This window comes from Salmo salar, chromosome 17 (genome assembly GCF_965601325.2).
Source record: "Salmo salar chromosome 17, fSalSal1, whole genome shotgun sequence".
Lineage (NCBI taxonomy): Eukaryota > Metazoa > Chordata > Actinopteri > Salmoniformes > Salmonidae > Salmo > Salmo salar.
In genome coordinates, this window is record NC_138307.1 from 14036230 (window position 1) to 14054637 (window position 18408).

Here is an 18408-nt window from a genome sequence, read left to right on the forward strand (position 1 = left end):
TTGTTCCTTTTGAGAGAATGTTTTACAGGAAAAGGCCAGGATTAAATCCGATCCGCAGTAGCCTGGTTAGTTGAAAAACACATTGCTCCTTTTGGGGGTCGGAGGTGTAACTGGTTGGATTAAATCCTGACCTTAAATTTGTAAGGAACAGTGTGTGGAAAATGTCTTTGTAATAGGGTTGTACTAGTACCAAGGTTTTTAAAGTTGAGCCCCCGATAAGACTCTGTAAGCTGATCTGTTTTCACATTGGTACTGAAGCTAACAGGTGTTGCTCAATTAAGGTTCCAGGTAGACATTTCCCCTAACCACAGATCTATAATCAGATTACCATACTACCCACATCCTAACCTTAACCACTACGGGGTTGACATATCAGACCCTGTATCAGGCAACTTCTACCTACTCAAGGAGGTCAAGAGAGAAAATGTGTTTTAAGGGCAGATTGGTGTATTTCTAGGGGCTGGATTAGATCCGTATCGCAGAAGATCCATGTTATAGCTCGATTGAAATTTAAAGGTAACGTTCCTGACTTCTGGGAGACTATATTCACGGTAAACGCCATTGTCTCACGTCATATGGCGTCAGTCCTCCGCGACGCTCGTCCCTCAACCAATATTGGTGCATGCCGAATCGCCTCCCTACCTGATGTAAGACAATGCGGTAAACACTGCATATGTTGACTCAATCGGACCTTTACATTTTAACGCGGATCTTCCACTATACGAAATTAATCCAGCCCTTATTCGGAGGACAGCTAACAAATGTGATTGGTTACGTTAAAGCAAGAACTATGAATGGGATTAGAAAACAACCACACTGAGATTTGAACATCAGGGCATCAACAAGATCAGGTGACCTTCTGGTCCCTGTACCTAGTCCATTGCGCCACTAGGGGGGAGGCACCAGTCTTTTTACCGCACATATATAACGCTGTTCAGTCAGTCTGTCAGAATGACAGTACATTGGGAATGTGATTGGTTAAGTATGGTGGGTTAGAGAACTGAAACCACATTGGTATTCGAACTAGTGATCTTGTGTGTCAAAACTAATTTTGTACACCCTCTACCGTCTCGAGTGGCGCATCGGTCTAAGGCACTGCATCTCAGTGCCAGAGGTGTCACTACAGACACTCTGGTTGGAATCCAGGCTGTATCACAACCGGCCGTGATTGGGAGTCCCATAGGGCAGCGCACAATTGGCCCAGCGTCGTCCGGGTTTGGCTGGTGTAGGCCGTCATTGTAAATAAGAATTTGTTCTTAGCTGACTTGCCTAGTTGAATAAAATAAAATGTTACCACCTAACAAGCCTTTATTTGACATTCACCTGTTGCTGCAAACTCTGCCTACATCCAAACAATCACATTAATTCTGCCCTCAGAACAAGATCGAAAAAGGAAAACTCCACTGAGCTTTTAACATCAGAGGGCAAGGTGGAGCTACCACAATATTGCTTATAGTGTAGGGGTTAAGGGTCAATTTGGAATTGGGCATCTATGGGTCCCTTTGGGGAAACGAGCATGCACAATTATTTACATGAAAAGAATCAGCCGTACATCTAGTTTTTAGAGATTCTGTATTCATTCACAAAATGAGCTTATTTTGTTGCTGTACATTTTAAAAACATATCTTTTTTTACATGTAATAAAACAATATCTGCACTGTTACCAAACACCATCTGCTGTCTTCAATTGTGGTGGTAAATAATAAACTGATTATGTAAAAAAAAAAAGTTATCAGCTCTATTTACAATGAATTTACACAGATTATACTTACATTAGAAGTTGATGAGACACTTATACAATGAGAGAACTATGGCCACGGTTAGCCCCCTAATCAGACAGGTCTACTGTGGCCTCATCAGTGCAGGTTGGAGTTGAGTATCAGGTAGTTCACTAGGGCCGGGATTCAATCCGATCGCGGATTTGGACAATGCGCCACTTAAAGGTAATTTCCGATTGAGCAGACATATGCAGGGTATACTGTGAATGTGGTCTCTGTGAACTCGTAAACATTGCCTTTAAAACGTGCACTGTCGACAAAGCGCGATCAGATTGAATCCTAGCCTAGCTTTATGCAACAACAAAAAAGTGAGACATATCTTCTTAAGAAGGTTTTGTGAATCTGGGCCCTGGAGTCAGCAGTGGAGGTGGTCTGGAGGGGGGTTTGGGTCAGGGTTAGTTGAGTTCATCAGGTATGGTCGTGCAGGGTGAAAGGTCAACTGGTAGTCTTATGAGAGTTGAGTCAAGGTCAGGTCAGGTGTTTAAGTTAATCAGGTAAGGAGCAATATGGTCATTGCAGGTTGTCCGGCAGGGTCTTATAAGGGTTGAGAATGCCTTTGGGGTCTAACATGGTCTTAATGTTCCCCATCAGAGCAACAGCCAGGTTGGCTTTACTGTAGTAAATATAGTTCCTCTTCTTCAGGCCCAGGCCGTGCTCTGCGCTGATGCTGCCCTGGAAACGGGCCGTCCACTCATAGACAAAGGGTTCGATGGAGGCCAGGAGGTCGGGGTCTTTGGTAGGAGAGGTGATGTTCAGGTGGAGGTTACCATCACCTGGTGGGAGAGGACACACACAGCGTCAGGCACGCATACACACACACACGCGTCAGGCACACGCGCACACACACACAGTCTTACCAACGTGTCCGTATCCCACCACACTCTTGGCCCTGTTTCCCAGGTGTTCTCTCATATCTGTGACCAGCTGGTAGATCCGTTCCACAGGAAGTGAGATGTCGTATTTATATGTGAAACCATCATGAGTTAAAGCCTCTGTTACTCGCTCGCGCAGTGACCAGAGAGCCTAAACACACACACAGGAACACACACAGGAAAACACACACAGGAAAACACATTGAGGCAACATGTCTTGCATCCTCCAATGTTTGATCATTCTTTTTAATGATTCTCTTTTTTGATATCAACATATTCATAAATGAAAGTCACCTTGATTTTGGCCTCCTCGGTTGCTACGGTCCCGTCGATAACCTGGGATGATGTCATGGCCTCCTCCAGAAACTTGTGCAACTTCTCCTCATCGTGGGTGGGGTTAGAGCCGGACGTTTCTATGACGATGTAGAACGGACAGTCTGTGGAACAAAGCAGGAAATAGATAAGAGGCTTTGAACCAATCAGAGTTAGAATTACTCAAACGAACAATTACTAGAACGTTCAAAAGCATTAGAAAATCTGTGTGTGTGTACCTGTGATGGGGTTAGCTAGTTTGAGGTGTGTGTTCAGTAGTCTCATACACTCTCTGTCCAGGAACTCAAAGGCTGAGAGGATCTCTCCCAGCATGCCTCTACACAGCTGGAAGGTCTGCAGCAGCTGCTCAAAACTCTCACAGCCTGGACACACACGATCATATCATCACATTAAATTGTCATGACGATCATCTCACAGAAGAAACACATCACATGCATCATATATTAGACAGCGTGAGAGTGTGTAAAAACATAAATAAGTCAAAAGGAGGATGTATATGTGACATTAGATGATCACCAGTTACAAGGTCAGGAGGGGTCATGAGGTCAGGTCACACCTACCCAGGAAGGCCACGTTGACGGCTTTAGCTTTCCGTGGACACAGGATGGTTACCGCGGTGATGACCCCCAGCGTGCCCTCTGACCCGATGAACAGCTGTTTGAGGTCATATCCTGTGTTGTCCTTCCTCAGGGTGGCTAGGCAGTCCAGGACCCTTCCGTCTGCTAGCACCTACACACAAATACACACACAGAGTATTGGTGCTGTCCTTTATAGTTAGTTGAATTTCAAAATGCATAGCCCCCTGTCAACCCCCCCTCCCCTACTGACCACCTCTAGTCCTAATACTGTCCCTCGTAGGGATCCGTAGCGTAGCAGCCTCAGTCCTCCAGCGTTAGTGGCTACGTTGCCTCCTATATGGCAGCTTCCCTTTGCCCCCAGGTCCAGGGGCATGATGTAGTCCCTGTCCTCTAGGTAAAGAGACAGGCTCTCCAACACACAACCTGCTTGGCATGACAGAATACCTAGCGGGGGGAGGGGGGGAAGAAGAGAAAGAAAGAAAGAAAGAAAGAAAGAAAGAAAGAAAGAAAGAAAGAAGAAAGAAAGAGAGAAGAAAGAAAGAGAGAGAGAGAGAGAGAGAAGAGAGGTGAGTCTGGCTCAACTGGATTGGACTGTAAAACACTAAGGCAAAACTTTGAGAATCGGAACAGGAAATTTGACGTGTAACTGACCAATGAATACTGACAGTAACCCTAGAATTACAGACGATACTGACCGGAGACAGAGTCGAAGTTGATGACATTGTTCATGAGAGCGGTAGAGAGGATGATCTCATCATAGACAGGAACACTGCCTCCCACCAGCCCTGTGTTACCACCCTGAGGACTCACTGCCAGGTTACGACTGTTACAGTACCTACAGGAGAAACACAACACAACATTAGAACACAGGTACACTGCCTCCCACCAGTCATGTAACACTACAACAGTAGAGGAAACCTGGCTTCATAAAGTAGAAGACTGGAGAATAATACCCAAGGATATGAGAAACTTCCTCTGTACTCTGGGGCCTCAGCAGAACCTCACTGAAACCTGCACAGACAGAGGGATGAGATCTACACATCCATCAACACAATACAACCATAACAAGTACATCAACAGTTCCTAACAACCCTACAGAGGAGAGAAAGATAGCAAGCGCTTTCCTCCACAATCTCCCTCCTCTGACCGCTCTTTCCTCCACAATCTCCCTCCTCTGACCGCTCTTTCCTCCACAATCTCCCTCCTCGGACTTATCTTTCTACATTGTAGTTATTTAGCAGACACTCTTACCCACAGTGACTTACAGTAGTGAGTGCATACATTTTCATATTTGTTTGTACTATTTGTTTCTCTCGCTCTCTCCCTCCCCCTCTCTTTATTTCTCACCTCTCACTGACTTGAGCCAGTCCACATTACTGGCCTCCAGTATATCTGGGTCAGTGATGGTCCTGCCTGGTATTATCTTGCTGAAGAAGGCCAGGTCCTCTGGAGTTACCCTGGAGAAAGGCCTCCTCTCTGGGGCAGCTGCGGGGGACGGGGCGGGTCTCTCTTCCCCAGCATGGAGCTCCCGACAGCGGACACCACAAGACCCGGGCCTGGGTGTCTGGAGCAGGCTGCTGCTAAAACCTGGGGGTAAAGTTCTGACTACGGCTGGAGGTGAGGCAGTGCTGAGGGGACTCATCCACCTGAGAGCAGTTCTCAGACGCAACCTTCTGTGGAGGAGACCAGCCATGGCTGGGGAGAGAGCGGATGCCTAGAGTGGATGGGGAGGGATGCTTAGTTATATTGCAAAGTGTATTATGTGGATGTTTTACATGCACTGACTTTAATTTAAGTTTGACAAATTATTCCTGCAGAACTAAAACCAATCACAATCTAATTTTGTAAATCTAACCACAATCTAATGGTTTAAACACACACACACACACACACACACACACACACACACACACACACACACACACACACACTACAGTAAGCTCGTGCCATGCAACAATGCCATGCTTCCCCTTGTTTTACCCAAGTGGTGCAGCGGTCTATGGCACTGCATCTCAGTGCTTGAGGCGTCACTACAGACACCCTGGTTCAAATCCAGGCTGTATCACAACCGGCCGTGATTGGGAGTACCATAGGGCGGCGCACAATTGGCCCAGCGTCGTCCGGGTTTGGCCGGTGTAGGCCGTCAATGTAAATAAGAATTTGTTCTTAACTGACTTGCCTAGTTAATTAAAGGTTAAATAAAAAACTTGTATTGAACATACTGTACCTGTCACTGTAGTTCAGTCGTGTTTGTGCTTTTCTTAGCTTCTTAGAATGTGCACCATTCTCATTAAATGGATGACGTTTTCCTTGAACGCAACAGCACTGCAACTTTAGATCAGACTTGTTATGACATTTGCTATTATTAGCTAACTAGTTAGCTACTAACGTTACACGTCAACCACTGAAAAATACAAGATGTGGCTATAGCTAGCTAACGTTACTTTGTATAACGTTTGCTACCAATCAATCTGGGAACGTTGTTGGACGCAAGTGTCTCTATTAATGTCGTATAATGTCGCAAATATACCTATCTGTCACAAAGTTCAAGGGCAGATTAAACTACAACGTCAAGATTGTTGTGGTCAATCAATTGTTTAGATCCAGGACGGCTAGCTAGGAACCTAGTACGTAAGAACAAGTGGGGAGGTCAGGACTGTTTTGCTGAAAACACAGTTTTAAGGAGGTGCAACACAAAAAGGGTATTTCCGGTTTTGAATAAAATAAAAGCACAATAAAAGCTTATGTCTGATAAAAACGCTCCTAAAACGTTAGAATAACATTTCAATGGCCACTGTTCTATGAATGATATCTGGGTATAACAAAACAAATCCTAACAAAGGCAAGCTTTTATTTGATCAGCAGTTCATTTTTTGAATTTGATAATAAATTAGTCTCCCTAGGAAGACAAGGTTGGTTTGCATACCTCCCACAATGGTAACAATTTTCCGTTGCCCTAGGTCTGGGATTTCCTAGACTAATACATAATAATAAAGAAAGTATGATCAACTGTAGAAATAGGAACTCATAAAGTGTCCTCCTGAATTATTGGCACCTTATGTAAATATGAACAAAAAAGGCTGTGAAAAAAATGCCATTGTTGGTTATCAGCTTGATCTTGCATTCAAAATATCATATGAATCTAACCTTTAACTGAGTTAAAAAAAACATTTTTTTTAAATTATCGTCATCAAAAAAATAATTATTTTATTCACAATAATTGTCACCCCTGCATTTAGTACTTTGAGCACCCTCCCTTTGCCAAGATAACAGCTCTGAGTCATCTCATATAATGTTTGATGAGGTGGGAGAACACATAGGAAGGGAACGGATTTGAGACCATTCCTCTATACAAACCCTCTCCAGATCCTTCAGAGTCCTTGGTCGTTGCTTGTGGACTCTCCTCTTCAGCTCACCACACAGTTTTTTCAATGGGGTTTATGTCAGGGTACTGGAATGGCCATTGCAAAAGCTTGATTCTATGGTCAGTGAACCATTTTCGTGTGGATTTGGAGGTATGCTTTGGATTATTGTCCAGCAAGAAGATTCAACGACGACCCAGTTTTAGCCTCCTGGCACAAGTTTAGACCTAAAATCTTCTGGTACTTGATGGAGTCCATGATGCCATGTAACCTAACAAGGTTCCCATGGCCTTTGGAAGTAAAAGACTGTGGATTAGGTTATTTTCTGCATGGCCATGGCACTTTTTACTCCAAACCCACCTCTGGTGTTTGTTGCCAAAAATCTCAATTTTAGTCTCATCATATCATAGAACCTGGTTCCAATCATAATTCCAATGACAATTTGCAAACTCCAGCTGCTTACGTTTGTGGCTTGGTGACAGCAGAGGCTTTCTTCTGGCAACCCTTCCAAATAACTTCTTGGCATGGAGGTGGCGTCTAATTGTAGTTTTGGAGAGTTGATGACCCCAAGATGTAACCAACTTCTGCAATTCTCCAACTGTGATCCTTGGAGATTTTTGTTGCCACTTGAACCATCCTTCTCACTGTGCGTGGGGGCAAAATACACTTGCGTCCTCTTCCAGGAAGGTTCATCACAGCTCCAGGTGTTTTACATTTCTTAATTATTGCCCTATTAGTGGAGATGGGTATTTTCAGGCGTGTAGCTATCTACATTACCCCAGACGACAGTAGTTCATTTGACTATGGATGAGAGCTTATGAGATTTGTTTTAGAATTTTCTCTACCTATCCCAAATGTATAAGCACCGGTAATGGCTCTACCACTCCCTCTGATAGGCTATGTTGGCCATATTACACCTGTATCTCCCTGTACATCTATCCAATACTTTGAAAATGTAGGAGTGCTTAGTGTTTATACTGTGTTATACAGTATGCCTTGCAGTTGAGGGATCTTTACGGTACACATGCTGGTAGAGAAATAAGATGTGCTGGATGTGTAATTATCTAGGACTAAAACATTTGGTTGAAGAGTAGGTAAAATCAAATCAAATGTTATTTGTCACATGCGCCGAATACAACTTACAGTGAAATGAGTACTTACAAGCCCTTAACCAACAATGCTTTAAGAAGTTTTAAGAAAACAAAGTGTTAAGTAAAAATGTTTAAATGAAAGTAACAAATACTTAAACAGCAGCAGTAAAATAACAATAGCGAGGTTAGATACAGGGAGTACCGGTACAGAATTAAAGTGCGGGGGCACAGGTTAGTCGAGGTAATTGAGGTATGTCGTGGAAAATTGCAAGATTATGTTATAATGCTTGTATTGCATAATATGTTTATGTGATATACGTGTCTATTAGAATGTATTTCTAATAGACTCTAGTGTTGGCAGTTGCATTTCTTCCCTCAGCTGGGGCTCAGTCACTTGGGGCCCAGAGAGGGGAGAGGTCAGGCTTGTCTTTCACATATCCCTGGTGCTATGCAGAATATCAGAAAGGGAAGAGGACAGGATGGAACATTGTCTTCATATGTGAATGTATCTGTTAAACCATGTGAAGGGATGGCGTGATTAATGAGAAACCAATTACTTGTCTCCACAATGTCTGGGCGCAAGTCACTCCCTCCTTTTGCATTGGCGGGAGGTGTATGGCAGTGTCTGGAACCATTGTATGTCCTCTCTGATGTTGCACTTATCCTGGGATAGTGTATGACCTAAAGGCTCACTCCCCTCAGTGAGCTTGTCCAGGAGTGGGGTCAAGAAGGGTTTTAGTTGAGATGGGAGTATCTAGAGTTGACAATTGATTTATGCCATTGAATGAGATGGTGTTTTTGTGCTATGAAGTACCAGGAACGGGATTAGAACCACGTCTTGGGGACCAAACTGAACGATAATTTATAGTGAATGCTATCTGGCTATGGGATACTCCTCTCTCTCAAGTAAAAGTCTTTCTTTGTGAACTGTTCCTAAGATCTGTTGTTCGTCATGTAGGTTGAGAGGGGTGTATCTTGGCTATAAAAGATCTTTGTACTTTTGTGTTGTCACTTTCAATGGTTCATTAGAAATGGTGCATCATTGAAAGTCAGTGCTATTGCAAAGCTCTTATTATTAAAGATATAGTTTAAGTATAACTCTGACTGGTGTGTGAAGTTTGCAACTCTCCTCATTTGGTAATGCAGAAATTAGCCACCACAGGTAATATGTACATGTAGGTAGAGTTAAAGTGACTATGCATAGATAATAAACAGAGAGTAGCAGCAGAGTAAAAAAGGGGTCTGGGTAGCCCATTGATTAGCTGTTCAGGAGTCTTATGGCTATAAGGTAGAAGCTATTGGCTGTGTCCCTGAATTCTTGCATTCTAGTTGAATAAATTATTAATTTTGGAAATCATTATCAGCTGACTTTTGAGCCTGCCAACAGTGCCTATTGTTAAAAACATGTTTGAAAATGTTCTAATCCATGTTGATCTAGCCAATCAGACAACCTTTCTTGCTCAAGAGCATCAGAAATTCCTCCATTCATTCTCTATCATATTCCTCTCCATCATATTCCTCTCTATCACATTCCCCTCTATCATATTCCTCTCTATCATATTCCCTTCAATCATATTCCTCTCTGTCATATTCCTCTCTATCATATTCCCCTCTAACATATTCCACTCTACCCTCCATCCACTCCCCCTCCCTTCCCGTCCTCCTCATCTCAGCACAGCTCCGCTCCATCGGGTAGATTTGGAATTCAACATTTTAACAGTGCAATACTCCCCAGATTTGTGAAAAGTAAACATTGTGTGTTTATACTGTGTTATACACTATGCATTGACAAAAATCAAACAGAGTCAACTTTTTTTATTTCGTTTTTTTTTTATTCCTTTTTTCAATGCATGCAAATATACAGTATTCCTCCCTGCTCTCTCTCTCTATTAACCAGTCTACTCATCCATCTTCAAACTTTCATCCCTTCCCTGCTCTTCTATCACCCTCTCAGTTCCACCTCCAACTGGCTCACTCTTTTTCTTCTTCTCCAGTCTCTTCCTCTCGTCTTTCCTCAACTTTTCTCTCTTCTTCTCCTCCTTTTCTTGAATCTTTCTCTCCATCTCCAGGAACTCAGCTTGAGCTTTCTCTCTCTTTTTCAGCTCATCAGAACACTTCTTCTCTTTCTTAATCCTGTCTTTCATCATGTCATTATGTATCTTCATCAGCCCCTCTAACCTCTTTTTCTCTGCCTTGTCCTCCTCTTTTCTTTCCTTCTCTCTCTTTTTCTGTTCTAACTTCTCCCTCTTTTTCTCAGCCTTCATGACTTTCTTCTGCTCTTTCTCTCTCTCTTTCATCTCTTTCTTCTCCCTCTTTTTTTGCTCCTCCTCCTTGTTTTTCATCTCCTTTCTCTCTTTCTCGTCATCTTTCAACTTCTTATTCAGTTTCTTACATTCCTCTTTTTCCTCCATCTTCAAAAATGGGATTTTCTGCATGTGGTTCCTGACCAGAAAGCCCATTCTTCCCAGGATGGTCTCTGCTCTCTCTGATGAAACCATCCCATTGGAGCTCTTGGAATGGGCACAGTCCGCATCACACTTCAACCCCTCCCTCGGTCTCACCTCCTCCTGGACGCTCCTCTCTTCACTCTCAATGTCAATGCCAATCCTATAATCCTGACAGGAAGACATTGATTCTAGATGGAATATTGTTCCAATGTGGCACATTCAATACACATTTGAGTGATCAACATACAATGATGGCCTCATGGGCCACACAATTTGGAGGACAGTAATTAAGGTCATTTGTTTTTTGTATCCCCATTATATATTCCAAAACCCATAAATGTTAACCCTAGTGAAGGGTGATGTTTCATACTATGAGCAAAGAGCAGCAAGTTTGGGTCAATTCCAGTCAATTCAAGAAGAACTCTAAAATTCCAATTCTCTTCAATGCTTTGAATTGAAATGGAACTGACCCCCAACCCTGTAGGGTAGTAGTGTAAAATAGGACACCTACCTTTGTCTCTTCCAGGGTCCAGGTCCTGGGTTCATCATTGTGGGTTGACAGAGTTAAGTTAGCATCTGGGTCCAGCTGGTGAGCGTGAGTGCAGAGATACACCTCCTTAGTAGTGCCCCTCCCTTTCTGATTTGGATCATTGTGGTCTTTGTCATGGATGCATGCCAGGCTTGGAGGAAGTGCTAGGACAGGGTTTGTATCACCTGTCAGTTCCTCTCTCTTGACAGTGGATGAAACTGCACTTTCCTCTGTGTCAACTAAGCGCTCTGTGTGTTCCTCAACTGTCTCCTCTTGCTGTTTGTGGTCAATGCAGTGGGTACAGGGCAGCCTTAGAGGCAGTGCTGTGGGTGCAGGAGGACTTTTACCAGCCAAAAACTCCTCTTGGAGGACAGTGGACACGGAAGCGGCTGCTTCACTGGCAACTGGACACTTGCTGGTGCCCTCTACTGCCTCCTCTGGCAGTTTGTAGTCATTGTCAAAGACAAGTGGCAGACTTGAAGGCAGCACTGAGGGAAGACGTGTAGCTGCTGATGGATTCTCTCTATCCAAAAACTCCTCTTGGAAGACAGTGGACACGGAAACAGCTGCTTCCCTCGCAACTATCGTCTCCTCTGGCTGCTTATGGTCATTGTCCAAAATGTGTGACAAGCATGGAGGCAGCCTTGGAGCAGGGCTTTTATCACCCAACAGGTCCTCTCCCTGGACAATGGATGTGCCTACAGTGATCTCTGTGGCAAGGGAGGACTCATTGGTGTCCTCTTTTTTCTCCTTGGTCAGTTTGTGGTCAGAGTCACGGATACATGGCGAGCTTGGAGGCAGTGCTCCAGGGTCAGGAGGGCTTTGATCAGCTGCCATGTCCTCCTTTAGGTGAGTGGACACATCATTGGTTGTTCCACTGGCAACTGGACACTTGTTGGTTCCCTCTACTGCCGACCCCGGCAGTTTGTAGTCAATGTCAAAGACACGTGACAGACTTGGAGGCAGCATTGGGACAGGGCGTTTAGCTGCTGATCTGCCCACTCCATCAACAGTAGCTGTACCTGAAGTGTTCTCTGTAGCACCTGAGACCTCATAGGCATCCTCTACTGTCTGCTCTGGTGGCATGAAGTCACCGTCAAAGACTGATGGCAGGCATGGAGTCAGCACTGAAAGAAGACTTCTAGCTGCCCATCGGTTCTCTCTCTTGACAGTGGCCGTGCCTGCAGTAGCCTCTTTGGCAACTCGGTACTCTGTGGCTAAAACAGCAGGCTGGGAGGTTTCCGGGACATTGAATGATTTGCCAATGAACCGCTGAGCCAGTGGTGGGAGGGAGAAAGGATAGAATCTGTCCTCTTCCTTGATATTAGATTTTGCCACTGGAGCAACTGAGACCTCAGTGGTTCCCTCTAATGTCTGCTGTGGTGGCATGGAGTCATCGTTAAAGAAGTGTGGCAGGTATCGATGCAGCATTGAGGAAAGATGTGTATCTGTCGATAAGTCCTCTCTTTTACCAGTACGTACATCTGCAGTGGCCTCTGTGGCAACTGGGCACTCAGCAGGGACAAAGTATGAAAATACAATGAACCGCTGTGCCTCCTGAGCGCGTATGGCCAATTGAGAGGGGGGATGTAACATGGTTGGTATAGGCCTCCGATTGGTGAAAGCCAGTGGTGGGAGGGAGTCAATACAGGGAGCCATGAACTCAGTGAGTGGACGGTTTGTCACATCTCTCACATTCTACGGGAGAAAAAAAACAGACATGTTGAAAGTGATCACATTCAGTACATAGATACTTTATGAGTCAATGCTATTTACTTATACATCACATATACAGTGCCTTCGGAAAGTTTTCAGACCCCTTCACTTTCCCCACATTTTGTTACCTTACAGCCTTATTCTAAAATTGATTCAATCATTTTTTCCCCTCATCAATGTACACACAATACCCCATAATGACAAAGCAAAAACAGAATTGTTCCAAATTCATCACACATTTCTTTTGAAATATCACATTTACATAAGTATTCAGACCCTTCACTCAGTACTTTGTTGAAGCACCTTTGGCAGCGATTACAGCATAGAATATTTTTGGGTATCACTACAAACTTGTGCTTCGGGAATTCTCCCTTTCTTCTCTAAAGATCCTCTCAAGCTAAGTTAGGTTGGATGGGGAGCGTTGCTGCACAGCTATATTCAGGTCTCTCCAGAAATGTTCGATCCGGTTCAATTCCAGACTCTGGCTGGGCCACTCAAGGACATTCAGAGACTTGTCCTGAAGCCACTCCGGCATTGTCTTGGCTTTGTACTTAGGGTCATTGTTCTATTGGAAGGTGACCCTTCGCCCAAGTCTGAGGTCCTGAGCATTCTGGAGCAGGTTTTCATCAAGGATCTCTCTGTACTTTGCTCTGTTCATCTTTGCCTCGATCCTGACTAGTCTCCCATTCCCTGCCGCTGAAAAACATCCCCACAGCATGATGCTGGCACCACCATGCCTCACCGTAGGGATGGTGGCAGATTTCCTCCAGACGTAAAGCTTGGCATTCAGGCCAAAGAGTTCAATATTGGTTACATCAGACTAGAGCATCTTGTTTCTCATGGTCTGAGAGCCTTTAGGTGCGTTTTGGCAAACTCCAAGCGGGCTGTCATGTGCCTTTAACAGAGGAGTGGCTTCCATCTGGCCACTCTACCTTAAAGGCCTGATTGGTGGAGTGCTGCAGAGATGGTTGTCCTTCTGGAAGGTTCTCCCGTCTCCACAGAGGAACTCTAGAGCTCTGTCAGAGTCACCATCGGGCTCTGGTCACCTCCCTGACCAAGGCCCTTCTCCCCCGATTGCTCAGCTTGGCCAGCTCTAGGAAGAGTCTTGGTGGTTCCAAACTTCTTCCATTTAAGAATGATGGAGGCCACTGTGTTGTTGGGGACCTTCAATGTTGCACAGAGTTTTTGGTACCCTTCCCCAGATCTGTGCATCGACACAATCCTATCTCGGAGCTCTACAGACAATTCCTTCGACCTCATGGCTTGGTTTTTGCTCTGACATGCACTGTCTGCTGTGGGACCTTATATAGACAGGTGTGTGCCTTTCCAAATCATGTTCAATCAGTTGAATTTACAACAGGTGGATTCCAATCACATTGCAGAAACATCTCAAGGATGATCAGTGGAAACAGGATGAACATGAGCTCAATTTCCAGTCTCATAGCAAAGAGTCTAAATACTTATGTAAAACAGATATTTCAACATTTCTACAAACCGGTTTTCGCTTTGTCAATATGGGGTATTGTTTGTAGATTGCTGAGAATTTGCATTTATTTCATCAATTTTCAAATCAGGCTATTACGTAACAAAAGGTGGAAAAAGTCAAGGTGTCGGAATACTTTCCGAAGGCACTGTATATATCTAGTGTCCTCTCAGATGCTCTGCACCAGTCTGTACCAACCCTGGGTCTTCTAGCCAATGGCTCAACTAAGTGTAAAAATACATGCACCACACCCAGCATAACATTTGACATTTTAGACATTTAGCAGATGCTTTTGTCCAGAACGACTTACAGTTAGTGCATTCAACTTAAGGTAACTAGGTGGGACAACCATATAATCCTGATATGAAGGTCTACGAGAGATCGCTTGGTCTAGTTTTTTAATTTTTAGACAAGACAACCATAAGAACTGAGGACTATGTACATAACAATACTCAAACAGAGAGACAGACACGATACAACACAAGAAAAGATATCAGACAAAATATTGTTAGCTTACATTCCATGGCATATCGCACATTTTGCCCTTATATTGACGTATTTACTTTAATCAATAATGTTCAATAGAACTCTAGTCCACTTTGTCAAAGTTGGTCTTGTTACCTCCTCAATCAGGCTTGGCATTTTCCTCGTCTCAAACCAAATCCTCTTCATTTCCTTCTCCTGCTCCCTCTGGGTCTGCCACACCAGAGCCAACCTGACTCCCAGCTCCATCACGTAGTCTGTCTGGATCGCCCTTTCCTTCAACTGACACTCAGCCCTCCTCTGTGTCAGCGTTGAACCCTCCATGTCTTCCTCCTAGCTAACAATAACTCTGGAAAATACATAACGTTGTAGTAAGTGTAGTGTTGCTCACCAAAGAATAATGCATCTCTTTACAATATGCACACATTTTCTTCCCGTTTACTTACAATGAAGCAAGTGACAATCCTGATCCAGAGATGATTACGCAATAGGCCTATCTGATTTACTAGTAAAAAGTTGGCTACTGGAAAAGTGACCAAGTTCAAATGAATCGATTTTGGCTGTTCCTATCATTATGTGCTCAATATCCTTTATGACATCATCATTGTGATGCAAGGCGTTGCCATTGGAGATGACAAAGCACAACACAGACTTTAAAAAGCAAACTTCAGGCTCTCTCTGTACCTTACTATTGAGCCTTATTCAACCCCTCATGTATCGCCACTCCAAATTGGGCCTGGTTCTCACAAACCACACTAATCACTTATATCATATCATTAAAAACGTTTTTTGGGGGGTATAAAATGACTCTATCCATGCAGGACCTAACTTGTACAGTTTCATCTATTTTAAACATTCCAGTCTTCTCTTTGAGTGCCAATGAGTCTACCTCAATTAAAGAGGTCTATCAATTCAACCATTTGAAATGGATAACCATTCAATCAAGAAAAGCAGATTTGAATAAAAAAATGTAGCAGCTACAAATTAGGTAGACCTACTTGTTTTTTACACTACCTACCCTTTTGGTACATATCTATTGAGATAATTGATTACAATGTGTGTTGGTGATTAACACAGAGAGAGGGTTATCTTTCATCAATATAATGCAATTGCCATTAGGCAGGCTCACTACAACAACTAACATGCCATCTCAGGTGTCAGGATGAACAATTTTATCACACAAAAAGAGGTATTCAAGCAAACTGTCTCTCTCAACAGTTTCAACAGATTGTATGTTAGGCCTGTTAGTAATTTGAAAAGTAGTTATTCTACAGAAACATAGTTATACAGTAAGTTATATTACAACCTACCTCTCAAGTAAGCAGCGTGGTCTCTCTCTAATGAAATAGGACATTAATAATCTGTCAGTGGTTAGTTGAATCAGTCTCTTTGCACTGTTCTGTTTGTCTGTACAACAGCTAACCTCCTAGAATCAGAATCTTGTGATGTCACAATGAAGGCCTCATTACCATGACTACCAACAGAAGCTCTCATGTGTAATCAAATGCTGGAACAATTCACCTTTTTAACCTATGCAGCACAGTCATACCTAATATTTACATCGAATCCATGTAACCACAATTTTTATTCAAATAAAATACTCTACCTCATTTCAAATGGTTGACCATTCGTAATACAGGTGTTTTGCCTATTTCAAAGTCAATATGTTTTAGATATCACAACTAGCATCCAGGTTTACTAGGTTATTTGTTTGATCTCAGTCTACCACTAATGTAAATGTTTCTCATCATCCTCTTCATCATTAATATAATATTTAGGCTACCTTACTACAGTAAAACAAGTCTTCCATAGACTATGACACCTCAGTAACATAGTTCCAACAAAGAAATGAGGGTTCAAGAAAATATCTCTCTTCAATGGCCTCAGCTATTAGCCATATGATCAACAAGGTCAAATGCAGCACTACAATCAAGAAGCAGCTCACCCACAAGTTTATCTTGGTCAAGTGACCTGAGCCATTGATGGGTTAAATCAACTAGAGCTGTTGCAGTTGAGGGATCTTTACGGTAGGCATGCTGGTAGAGAAATAAGATGTGCTGGATGTGTAATTATCTAGGCCTAAAACATTTGGTTGAAGAGTAGGTGTCCCTGAATTCTTGTATTGTAGTTCAATAAATTATTAATTAAGGAAATCAATATCAGCTGACAATTGAACAGAAGTTTTAGACCTGCCAACAGGGCCCTTTGTTTAAAAACGTGTTTGAAATGTTTCTTATCCATGTCTTTCCAGTTGATCTAACCAATCAGACTCAACAGCATCACACATTCCTCCATTCATTCCCCTCTATCATATTCCTGGGGCTTAGCCCCACATTTTTAGCAAAAAACTGGCTGTCCTGTTTTGCATGTTATTTTGACATTAATACATGTCACATATCAGTTTGCAAACAATGTAAAATATATATACAGTATCAGTCAAAAGTTTGGACACACCTACTCATTCAAGGTTTATTTTCTCTTTTTTCTCTACATTGTAGAATCATAGTGAAGACATCAAAACTATGAAATAACACATATGGAATAATGTGGTAAGAAAAAAAGGGTTAAACAAATTAAAATATGTTTTATATTAGAGATTCTTCAAAGTAGCCACCCTTTGCCTTGATAACAGCTTTGCACACTCTTGACGTTCTCTTAACCAGCTTCATGAGGTAGTCATCTGGAATGCATTTTAATGAACAGGTGTGCCTTGTTAAAAGTTAATTTGAGGAATTTCTTTCCTTAATGCGTTTGAGCCAATCAATTGTGTTGTGACAAGGTAGGGGTGGTATGCAGAAGATTGCCCTATTTGGGGGGAAAATGCCATTTTATGGCAAGTTCAGTTCAATAAAGCAAAGAGAAATGACAGTCCATCATTACTTTAAGACATGAAGATCAGTCTATCAGGAAAATGTCAAGAACAGCAAGCGCTATGATGGAACTGGCTCTCATGAGGACCGCCACAGGAAAGGAAGACCCAGCGTTACCTCTGCTGCAGAGGATAAGTTCATTAGAGTTACCAGCCTCATAAATTGCAGCCCAAATAAATGCTTCACAGAGTTCAAGTAACAGACACATCTCAACATACACTGTTCAGAGGAGACTGCATGAAACAGGCCTTCATGGTCGAATTTCTGCAAAAAAAACACTACTAAAGGACACCAATAAGAAGAGACTTGCTTGGGCCAAGAAACACAAGAAATAGACTTTAGACCAGTGGAAATCTGTCCTTTGGTCTGATCAGTCCAAATTTGAGATTTTGGTTCCAACCGCCGTGTCTTTGTGAGACGCAGAGTAGGTGAACGGATGATCTCCGCATATGTAGTTCCCAGCCTGAATCATGGAGGAGGAGGTGTGATGGTGTGGGGGTGCATTGCTGCTGACACTGTCTGTGATTTATTTAGAATTCAACCACACTTAACCAGCATGGCTACCACAGCATTCTGCAGCGATCCGCCATCCCATTTAGTTTCTGTTTAGTGGAACTATAATTTGTTTTCAACAGCACAATGACCTAACACACCTCTAGGCTGTGTAAGGGCTATTTGACCAAGAAGGAGAGTGATGGAGTGCTGCATCAGATGACCTGGTCCACAATCACCCGACCTCAACCCAATTGAGATGGTTTGGGATGAGTTGGACCGCAGAGTGAAGGAAAAGCAGCCAACAAGTGCTCAGCATATATGGGAACTCCTTCAAGACTGTTGGAAAAGCATTCCAGGTGAAGCTGTTTGAG

General features: G+C 43.1%; 1 protein-coding gene across 1 annotated transcript; it reads right to left on the reverse strand.

The window, feature by feature from the left end:
• Positions 1-1555: 1555 nt before the first annotated feature.
• Positions 1556-6213, reverse strand: LOC106575380 (D-2-hydroxyglutarate dehydrogenase, mitochondrial). The gene is made up of 10 exons (XM_014151878.3): positions 5789-6213; positions 4909-5275; positions 4515-4572; positions 4257-4396; positions 3812-4005; positions 3544-3712; positions 3202-3345; positions 2945-3087; positions 2636-2801; positions 1556-2551 (listed from the first exon to the last, which is right to left on the reverse strand). Exons 2-10 carry the CDS (start codon positions 5252-5254, stop codon positions 2289-2291), a joined length of 1623 nt encoding a protein of 540 aa, XP_014007353.1. The 5' UTR covers positions 5255-5275; positions 5789-6213; the 3' UTR covers positions 1556-2288.
• Between the last annotated feature and the right edge of the window lie 12195 nt (positions 6214-18408).